The sequence below is a fragment of the Maniola jurtina genome, chromosome 10 (genome assembly GCF_905333055.1).
Source record: "Maniola jurtina chromosome 10, ilManJurt1.1, whole genome shotgun sequence".
In the NCBI taxonomy this organism is placed as follows: Eukaryota; Metazoa; Arthropoda; class Insecta; order Lepidoptera; family Nymphalidae; genus Maniola; species Maniola jurtina.
In genome coordinates, this window is record NC_060038.1 from 7,575,634 (window position 1) to 7,586,137 (window position 10,504).

The 10,504-nt window shown below is 34.1% G+C and overlaps 2 protein-coding genes and 1 long non-coding RNA gene across 5 annotated transcripts; 2 read left to right on the forward strand and 1 right to left on the reverse strand.

The window, feature by feature from the left end:
- Nucleotides 1-4: 4 nt before the first annotated feature.
- LOC123868827 lies at nt 5-2,897 on the forward strand. The gene is made up of 2 exons (XR_006796732.1): nt 5-335; nt 1,856-2,897. It is a non-coding gene; the product is annotated as an uncharacterized LOC123868827 (long non-coding RNA).
- LOC123868823 (zyxin-like) lies at nt 2,612-7,152 on the reverse strand. The gene is made up of 5 exons (XM_045911472.1): nt 6,952-7,152; nt 6,312-6,515; nt 4,729-4,958; nt 4,021-4,170; nt 2,612-3,121 (listed from the first exon to the last, which is right to left on the reverse strand). The coding sequence occupies exons 1-5, from the start codon at nt 6,959-6,961 to the stop codon at nt 3,029-3,031; spliced, it is 687 nt and encodes a 228-aa protein (XP_045767428.1). The 5' UTR covers nt 6,962-7,152; the 3' UTR covers nt 2,612-3,028.
- On the forward strand, nt 3,132-9,905 carry LOC123868819. 3 transcript variants are annotated; one of them, XM_045911466.1, is made up of 4 exons: nt 3,132-3,405; nt 8,520-8,588; nt 9,052-9,196; nt 9,675-9,905. In XM_045911466.1, the coding sequence occupies exons 1-4, from the start codon at nt 3,400-3,402 to the stop codon at nt 9,833-9,835; spliced, it is 381 nt and encodes a 126-aa protein (XP_045767422.1). In that variant the 5' UTR covers nt 3,132-3,399; the 3' UTR covers nt 9,836-9,905. The 3 variants fall into 3 exon arrangements, with proteins under 3 accessions (XP_045767422.1, XP_045767423.1, XP_045767421.1); XM_045911467.1 differs by lacking the exon at nt 8,520-8,588; XM_045911465.1 differs by lacking the exon at nt 3,132-3,405 and having other exon boundaries at nt 7,441-8,588.
- Nucleotides 9,906-10,504: the final 599 nt, after the last annotated feature.

Below are 10,504 nucleotides of genomic sequence, written 5' to 3' on the forward strand. Positions count from 1 at the left end.
TTATTATATAACTATACCTATAAGTATGGAATGTATTTTCTTGAATGACTAAATTCTATTTATAAGCTTATGATCCAAAAACATTTCGTGGAAAAAATTTAAGTAGGTAGATAGATACTAATAGATAATTCATCGATATCATCACGCCAAAAATATGTAGGTAGGTATATGATTGGTTTATCGAATAAAGTCTATAATCTAATCTAAGTACACCAGGAACACAAAATTTATGACCAAATTGTAAATGGCATTGTAAATTGTAAATGGATTTATTGGCAGTAAATTAATCTAGTCAAACGTCAAAACAGAGCAGTAAAGGCAACAGATTTGTTTTTGTAAGTGTATTTATTTTACTTAGATAATTTATTTTATAAACAAACTGTGATAATAAACCTTTAAATTCAGTAAATAAGATCTTTTCAAGCGCTCATACATTATCCGATCGGATTGGTCGGATACCCTAATCGGGTGCTTACTAGTTACTTGCTATTTATTATTATTATGTATTAGGTACCCAACCAAGTATGCCCATTATATCGTATTTATGACTTTTAAACAATATGATTGTGTTGCAAAAACTGAGTTTCCATGGAAAATCACCTAGAAGTAGGTACCTCCTTAACGGCCGATGAAAAATCTGCGATTGATGAAACTTTTCCCACTAACTGAAAAGATTATGCTAATTGTTATACCTAACAGAAGATTTGCCTAAACTTCCGATAAGACATTAAAACTGACTAAACGATATCATATTAAAGCTTCCTGAAATTGTGATTTCCATCTAATTTTAATTATTTTATTGATTAAAAATCGATAAAAAAAACCTGTTAGGTAAATTAGTAATCGATCACATTCGATCACATACGCTGATATTAAGTATTATTAAAAAAGTAATGATATAGGTTATGATTATAGAGTAAGAGCCTGTGAGGGCCAGACCATCGCTATTTTATAAAAGTTGAAAGTTTCTCTACACACTATCTCCAACACAGGTAGGAAGGATCAAGGCTTTAAGCTTGGATCGTGGCTTTAGCAGATAACAGATTACAAAGGTTAATGTTGAAATAGATGAGATGGGAGACAATTATATAGGTACATACGAGTACAATAGCAGAGTTTCAAATTGACTAATAAGATGTAAGAACTATCGAAACTCTTTGGCTACTAAGAAAACATCGTCTGATAAGTGATAGCCTCCCAAGTATAACGATTACGTCAGTATAGTTACAATTTATTCAAGTAAGTTCCACCAATCAGATGACTGTGTCACGTCAATTTACAATGATCTGATTGGTGGAACCTGCACTATGCGTTCAAGCGCACAGACCCGTGCTCTGTAGTGAGCCGGCGATGACTTGATCATGATGATGATGATGATGATGTTGACAATTTATAGTTTGACGAAAGTGGGGAGTAGTGGAGAGTGTATACCTTAGTAACATTAATTTATTCTGAACATCTAAAACTAAATTATTAAAACAAAGAACCGAAAACTAAAAACCTTAAAAAATATAATACAATACCTTAGTTACATGTTATCTGCCAAAGCCACAATGATCCATATTTTTCATACCTAGTCGCTGATTGTTTCTACTGTGTTGGGGGCAATGCGCAGAGAAACTTTCAGCTTTTATAAAATAACGATGATCTGTCCCTTACAGGCTCTTAGTCCAATATTATGAAATTTTGTAGCCTATGCAAGCTATCCCTGTACCAAATTAGTCAAAATCGGCTAAACGGACGGACCGAGAAAAGCTACCAGAAAGACGACAGACACACTTTCGCATTTATAGTATTGGTATGGATTTTTTTAAGGAGTGAAAGGGTTTTATATGCCTTTTAGGTAACAAAATAGGTAACAAAATGGGTGCCTCCTGTAGCTGCGATTGCAACCCTTGTCCGTGCTGCGACTGCAACGCATGCTGCCCATGTAGCTCGTGTTGCGCTGAATGCTGTCCATGCTGCCAGTGTTGCTGCGACAACAACAACGGTGTGCACGTCGTTGACCACCCGGGAGTGATTGTCGTTGACCAACCTACGCTCAGATGATCAAAATTATCTAGTACGACCCGACAAAGTTAACTTGGTCCATAATAGGATGACTGGGTGGAGATAAAATAGAAAAATCCAAAAACAAAACCCAAAAATAAATACATTGTGTTTGCTTTTTAAATGTTTTACAAACTAATTAATTAGGAAGGATGTATTCCGTCCGTCTCAAGTTAACTTTGACGGCTACTTATTCAATAAGGGATGTTTATAGAGTTTTTTAGTTTTAAATATTTTATTTATTTTGTCATCTCAGATGGGACGAATCAAACGAGTGCATACTGTTATCATTTCCATTATTTTTGTTTATTTATTAAGTTATAATTAATGAAAATATGAAACATAAAATATCGAACTGTGTATCGAGCTGTAAATTGAAATAAAGATTTTCATTGCGATTCACTTTACGAGTTATTTAAAAACACCTTTTCTAGAGAAAATGTGTTTTTAAATGACTCGTAAAGTGAATAACTCTACTCTCTAACGAGATACAGTTTTGTTCATAAATAAAGGGTTATGTTTTGTCATTTTGAAAACCAGAGATAGGTATTAAAACCATTGATCATTTTATACAAATTGTATTTAAATAAAATCTTTTTTTAGGAAGCATAGGCAACGATTTAATAAATACTGAATGAATGCATAATTAGAGCGAACATATTACATAGGTAGATAAACGTTTTTCATAAAGAAATTTAACGTTTATGAGAATACTGTACTTAGTCGGAAGGAATTTATCGAATAGTTATTGTGTTCTTTATTGTTTTATTATTAAGTACAACATTTTAAAACATTCCACAAACAATTTGTGTAAACACTATACCGGATACCGATAGGAAGGACTTAAATCTTTTACAATGAAAATTAGTCAATCATGAACATGTATTTTTGTTGAACTGTTGTTGAATGTAAATTGAACATGAATTTTAAGTAGGTACATGATTATGTTAATTGAGTTATAATTTTTTGGTATAATTTTTTAATAATTTGTTCGGCAGAGTATTTCGTACTGCCTCAGCGGTACTTCCGATCCGCCGAAAGAAATGTAGCAAACTTCATGGCTAGGTTGAACCTGTAAATGAAATTAAAACTCTGTTGTAAATTATCTACAGACATCATCATCATTGAAGGACTACTTAATTGTGATCGCACATATCAATCGACTGTAATGGTCAAGTGACGTTGTCTGGTCTGTAACTGGTTGGTTACCCGATTTGGGAGGGTCGCATGCTTCAATACTTGATATTGAAGAATGAACCAGACATCAAAAATAAAGTAGATAGCACATACACAAGGAACAGCACATAGTTTTCTTCGGCAGACTATCGAGCTTCGATTTGAAAATGCATCATGATGGTAAAATATTAAATTATTCCGGTGACTTTGGCTTCGTCCTCATAAATTGACGTTTTCTAATAATTTCACAAAATCTTTCCTTGGTGCATCCCTAAGATATTCAAGGGAAAGGACTTCCAAATTTCAAGGTCCATTTATTTAGGTTGTGCATTGTCTGTCTGTCAGTCAGTCTAGGTTCTATTTTATTTATACACAAAGAATTGTTAACTAACGATTATTACCGATTACTAATTAGACTATAAAATAAATGTAAATCAAAACTTGAAAATAAAATAAAATTAAAACTGAAGTAAATCAAATTAAATCTAAAACCTCACCGAGACCACCGCAACGAAGCATTGTATCCTTATTTTTTAAAGTATTATCGAGTATTGAATTATTTATTATCTTATGTGGCATGGCAAGTAACATATGAAAAGGAGATTAATAAAATACAAGACCATACAGCGCTGATTTTCAATCGGAATAGATTGATAACTGCCAAGCACGAACTACGGAGGCATTCAGTTTCAGAAGGCATTGTTCATGCTGCTATAATATGGACTCCGTTTAAAGGTATTAAGTAATACACAGGTCCTTGTCGAATCAAAAGATTGATAAATCTGTATAGCTTACCTTGCCAGGGGTTAGAGAACCTCTGTGCCGTACTCTACCGACGTAGAGAGGCTCAGCGTTAATGGTGTTGCCCGCTATGATGGCTTCAGGCGGAACTTGTCCGTTACTTGCAGGCACCCACTTTACGGCGTGCTGAGGGGCACATAGCACCTGAAATATTTCATAAATGACCTCTTAAGCGCTTTAGTGAGCGATGCAGTCGTATAAGTGTCAGCTCTCGGATTAGATTCCCAGTAGGAGCAATTTGGAAACTTATAACTTCTAAATTGTCTAAAAATTATCTGATCTGGTGGAAGGCTTCAGCTTCGCCTCGTTACCACTCTGCAGATTTGAATAAAACGCCGCATCTCTACTAAGCTTTACCAAGTTAGCTAAAAACTGCATCTTCACTTGCCGGGTGAGTGTATCACAGTCAAAAGCTAACTAACAAAGGCAATAGTAGGCTTTTGTTACGCAGAAAGGGAGCAAACAGTCAACAATATTGCACTGTCAGCATTCTGTGCACCTTGCTTTGTTGCAATGGTTTTTGATACTAGGACGTAATTTTATTTATATTTAATAACCGTAGATTTCTCAACTAAGTAATTTTTCTGAACCGTTATTATGTAAGGTACCTGCCCACCAAAACCACGAAGTTGGGACAAGTCGCTAGGTACATGAAAACCTGCTTTAATATTTCGCGGTAGAATATTGCACAAAATAAATTACCTCAAAGTTATGAACCGGTATTTCTCTACCAGCAAATGGTATGTACGCTGCACGGTGCTTGACCGCCAGCTTGCCGGGCACCAAGGCGCCATTGTGATAAGATCGGATGGCCCACAGGGGGCTTCCGTCCCAACCTTCCTTGCCTGCGGGGTACGCTCTACCGTATAGCGTGTGAGCTTCTCCGGGCGTGGTCGGTACCCAGTCAATAAGTTCTGGAGGATATTCAGGCTCTGAAATGTGAAATTTTGGCTAAGATTGACCTAAGCTTAATAGAACATATTTTAATTTAGCTTCACATTTTCACATTTGTTTAGGAAAGATTGTAGTTGCCACAAGACCACCAAAATATGGTATAGGTATTGTAATTTTCTTAGGTACTTGTTTTTTATTGATTTGTAAGGTGTACATTGTTACATTGTTTGTTATTCTTCGGATTCCAGCTCTTCAAGTGATATGTTGCCTAAGCTCGATGTAGATTGGATTGAGGATTTTCAATTTTATTGTGGGTAACCGCTTGTTGATAACCCAGACTTGGTCAGAATTGGGCTAGAGCCAGAAGTTCAATGTCTCTAACTCTCAACTTTGATGCTGCGGGGATAGTGTTTGCATATAAATCGTGGACAAGAAATCTATCTTTTTACTTTGGCAAAATAAAACTGCTTTCCAAGATATTAAGTAGGTAGGTATGTCGCTTATTTAGCTGAAAGCTGTCCTGGCTATGCAGCGGAAATAGCGATTTTCTGTTGGGCACCATGCATCATGCCTGTTAATGATCACTTAGACGGTGTATATTTTTTACATAGAAGTAGGTACTTAGTAGAGGAGTCACAGACATAGCATAGAGACACTAAGTACTTGTCCTACGTGAAATAAATAAATTTTGATTTGTAATTATTCGTTGATTTAGTATTACTATTGGTAACAATACTTTTATTAGTGGTAGGTGATTGTACTCGTGCTGTGTATTGTTGTGCCTAATTTATGTTTATGAGAGATTATTTTATTAATCATTATATTATACTTAAAAATAAACTCACGTCATTTAGTGCGAACACAATAATAAGTACGATAATGTTATCATTATCAGTTTTGAATTAGGTATGTGAATAATAAGAAATTACATCATCAATAAAAATCTACTGCAATTTAGCCCTTGTGCGTAAAATAATCCATGCGTTTCGATACGATTTTTGTAAAATAGGTATATTGAGACAGGCTACGGCCACAATCTTACAGATATTATTGGCTAAGGAGTATTCTGGTTTATAACAATTCTTACTCAATTATTGAGAAAACCTGAAGTAATTATTTGTAAGTCGTAACTTTGCTAAGAGTAGGTATCTTTGTACGTCATTATATGACATATATTATTTTTTATGTACTGTAATGCATTATGTAATAAATCCTCCGAACCTATTTCGGTTACATTAACATAGGTACATTACTCTGATTTCCGAGTCCAATGTTTGCCTCTAAATTCTTTTATATTATAGCTTATGTAAATCCAATGTGGCACTTGCAAATTGACTAAGTATAAGTATGCAAATGCCAGCATGTATGTTCAATTTATTTGATTTACTTACGTTCTACAACTACGACTGGATCGGGAATAGGTTGCGGTGGGTATATGTAATTTGTCACATAAGTTGGTTGCGAGGGGTGACTTTCTGGCGGTGGTGGAAACACTGGCATCATAACAGGCGTCGGCACGTAGGCGAAGGCACCTGGGGCTTGACTAGGGGGAGGCGGATAACCATAGTAAGGGGGTGGTCCACTTGGAGGAGGATCTGAAATTAAAAAAGAACTTATTTAAAATAAGGGAACAGAACAAGTTTGGTCGATGTACCTATTCCCAACATATCTACTATGCACGGTAGTTAGTTTAGCAAGATAGGTAAGTTTGACCACAAAGGAAATTCAATATAAATATCTGTTTAGAATGCTACCCTAATTTAATATGGCAGTTCCAACAAAGCGTATTATTATTTTTATTGATAGATAGTTAATTGGTGTTTTATGGCTAAAACAAGCTAGAACACAAATATTACCTAGATTTGATGACGTGGATTCGATTTCAATTATTATCTTCAAATCAGATCAAAACTACATTTTGCTTCAGAAATTAGCACTAGCATAGCATATATGGGTCGATTAACAATATAAACCGCTATGGACGGTAAGTATAGATAAGAGAAAAAGGGCATAAAAATATAAAACACTCACTGTATGCCATTTTGGATAATTCCTTCGAAGAATAAACCAAATCCAAAAAAAAATAAGCACTATTATTTCATCATAAACACTTTATTAAGACTTGGAGCACTGAAACATGTTTATCGTTTCCCTGCATTATCTTAATCAAGTCTCATATCTCTGTAATTTTCAAAGTATTGATTAGATAATTCATTTGTGTATCAATAAGTAAAGTGAGCTGCGATGAATACAACTTTTATGAATATAATGAGTAAAATATATCCATTTAATTATTTACTAGCTTATGCTCGCAACTTCGTCCGCGTGGACTACACAAATTTCAAATCCCTTTTTGCCCTGTTAAGGTTGAATTTTCAAAATTCCTTTCTTAGTAGATGTCTACGTCATAATAGCTTACAAATAGCATAGCTTTAAGCTCGACCCGTCCAGTAGTTTGAGCTGTGCGTTAATATATCAGTCAGTCAGTTTTTCGTTTTATATATTTAGATTAAGTCATATACTCAAATCTAGTATCATGAAGTAATATGACCTAATGTAGAAACCTTGTCAAGTTATCGAATAACAACATCAATGGTGAATGGTGATTGTATTGTTACTTACCTTTAATTAAAATGAAATCAAATAATAATTGAAGTAGGACCGATATTATGAATTAAACGATTATGTTTGACGTATTAAAACTTGAAAATGGAATAGAAAACAATAGAATTGATCATTGTTCCGGTCTTAATTGACATCTAAAATGTTTTATTATTATTTTCGTTTCTTCAATTGGATATCCAGTATTTTTGGACTAAGAAAACCTTTCAGTTCATCAATTGTTCAAAGAACATGCACATCAAAAATAATTTGGAGCAAGCTCTGGTCTTTATGCATTGTAGCATCTGTTATAGTAGCTCATGTGTTACTCGTAGATCTAACTCTGAAATTCGATATTAAAAATAATTTAGATGAAATTTCAAACATCAACAATATTTTAACTAACGTGGCTATTATAGTAATTCACGTAACAAACGGCGATAATTTGTATGTTAAAACATATGAAATTTTTAACCAAATGCTTTCTGACCTGAAATTAAGCAACAGAAGTGTTATGATGATGGCTCTGAAATTTTATATATGGTTTTCAATACAGATTCTGCTTTTCCTGGTTTGTATAACCATGGAGTTTATTTATGGCGATCCACCTTTCGTTATGATTATAAGGATACCTATTTTTCTTTCTATGTATCATTTGTTGATACATTTGTGTTTAATCCTATCGATTTTGAAAATAATCAACTTAGAAATTATCGAGATGCTTAAACTGAAAAATAGTGCAGCTTGCAAAATTTTCTTTTTGGAACCTCAGCGAAGAAGAATGACTCTTTTTTACTTCTTGGATAAAAATATTTATTTTATTCATCCGAAACCAACGGGGACATTATTAAATTTGACATTTATGTGTAAAATATACGATAATCTCTGCACTTGCATTCATCTGCTACAGAGATGTCATGGACTCGAGGTTCGGTGCGTTTGTGTCTGCTTTAATTTGTGAATTAAAGTCCGATTTTGGAAGTCTATTTATTTTTCAGATACTGCTAATACTCTGGTTAATGTTCACAAGCGCAGTTACATCTATTACCTTAATATCTAACGAGGAGGTATTTTATTCTTATCTTCTAAAAACTTGAAATGCAATAAATGCAAAGCTTTTATCGGTGAACCTTTTCTATTTTTAACCCCCGACCCAAAAGGAGGGGTGTTATAAGTTTGACGTATGTATCTGCGTATCTGTCTTTGGCATCGTAGCTCTTAAACGAATGAACCGATTTTAATTTAGTTTTTTTGTTTGAAAGGTGGCTTGATCGAGCAGTGTTCTTAGCAATAATAATAATCGAAGAAAATCGGTTCAGCCGTTTGAAAGTTATCAGCTCTTTTGTAGTTTTCTTATTGAGGTTTTTATGTCGGGGTTTTTTTAAATTTTATTCTCTAAAACTTGAACTTTATCTATAGCCTTATTTCGACATTCTTTTTCTTTAATTTTTCATATCTTTCTTGGTTTCTTTTTGCTCTTTTTACTAATACTAGTCTACTACGTTAGAATGATACTTTTTTAAATTATAGACGCACCACCCCTGGTTAGAGGCCATAAAAGGCGTCCAAATATACGTCTGGTTCAGTATCGAATCTTACGTAGACGGTCAAATAAGACAAGAAGTTGAGAAGACGGATTTGTTGATAATCAAAAATATGATCGACTTCAGATGCGGTAAGCTTAAATTAATCGTAAATAATATCTACTACCTACTAAAATAGGTCCCTACTCCTTACACACAATTATTGTACCATCAAGTTTATAGTTTGATTTTCGATTTTCGATCTTCAATTCTATCTAATTTGCTTTAGGTTATATCAAACTCATTTTAAACAAATCATTTCAGTGGAAGCCTAATCTAAAAATTAAACACTCTGCAACCGCTGAAAGATAGGGAACGCTCAAGGGTCAGCCGATCGACCCAAAAAGAGGGGTGTTACCTATAAGTTTGACGTGTAGTATCTATGTGTCTGTGTATCTGTGTATCTATCTGTGGCATCGTAGCTCCTAAACTAATGAACCGATTTTAGTTTAATTTTTTTTGTTTGAAAGGGATCGAGAGTGTTTTTAGCTATAATTCAAGAAAATCGGTTTAGCCGTTTAAAAGTTATCAGCTCTTTTCTAGTTACTGTAACCTTCACTTCACTTGTAGATTCTATCAGAAGAAGACAACTACAGCTGTTCCAACAAGTTGTCAATTCAAACCGCTTGCAGTTCACGGCGTGTAATCTCTATCGTCTGAACTATGCGACGGTCCTCGGGACTATCATGAGCGTCATCACTTATAGCATTATATCCATTCAGTTGTTTTAACTACCTAACTAATGTGTAACGTGTGATGATTAGACGAACGCTTAATTTTTACCAAAAGTTAAAGTAAGTTCTTCAGTAAATATTGCAAAAATCTTCATCTTATTCTTTAACTAGCTGTGCCCGTGACTTCGTTCGCGTGGAATAGTGACTTTTCGGGCAGCGTGATTCTTTAAATTGACATAACTTTTTTATTTATGAACTGATTGACATGAAATAAACACTAAATGTTAAATGAAGCTTACTACAATATATTAGTGAAAACCGTATCTAAATCGAATAAGCCGTTTCTGATATTAGCGTGCACAAACACACAGACAAACAGACAAACAGACAAAAAAAATTAATTACAATTTCGGGTTCGGCATCGATATGATAACAACCCCTGCTACTTTTTTATATATATTTCCATTGTACAGACACCAATTTTCTACAATTTTATTATATGTATAGATTGCTCATCTTACTAATCTTGCCAAGTACATATAATATAATAAGCTGTTAAAGTTTAGATGTTTGGACTTTCACGTCACAATGACTGAACCGATTTTGTTGAAATACGGAGATAGCTTATTTAGCCTACCTAGTTAGCTTGATAAAGCCTACCCCGAATTAACACATGAGTAATTATGCTACATTTTATCTCGGAAAATCAAAGATTTGAGATTTTGA

Excerpts from the sequence above, each read along its gene's own strand:
- LOC123868823 (XM_045911472.1), bottom strand. Across the intron at positions 4,171-4,728 it reads TACCGGTTCATAACTTTGAG|GTGCTATGTGCCCCTCAGCA; the intron begins GTAATTTATTTT and ends GAAATATTTCAG. Across the intron at positions 3,122-4,020 it reads GTTCTCTAACCCCTGGCAAG|GTTCAACCTAGCCATGAAGT; the intron begins GTAAGCTATACA and ends TTTCATTTACAG.
- LOC123868819 (XM_045911465.1), top strand. The coding sequence starts at position 8,439 with ATGGACTCGAGGTTCGGTGCGTTTGTGTCTGCTTTAATTTGTGAATTA. Across the intron at positions 8,589-9,051 it reads CCTTAATATCTAACGAGGAG|ACGCACCACCCCTGGTTAGA; the intron begins GTATTTTATTCT and ends TTTAAATTATAG. Across the intron at positions 9,197-9,674 it reads TATGATCGACTTCAGATGCG|ATTCTATCAGAAGAAGACAA; the intron begins GTAAGCTTAAAT and ends CTTCACTTGTAG.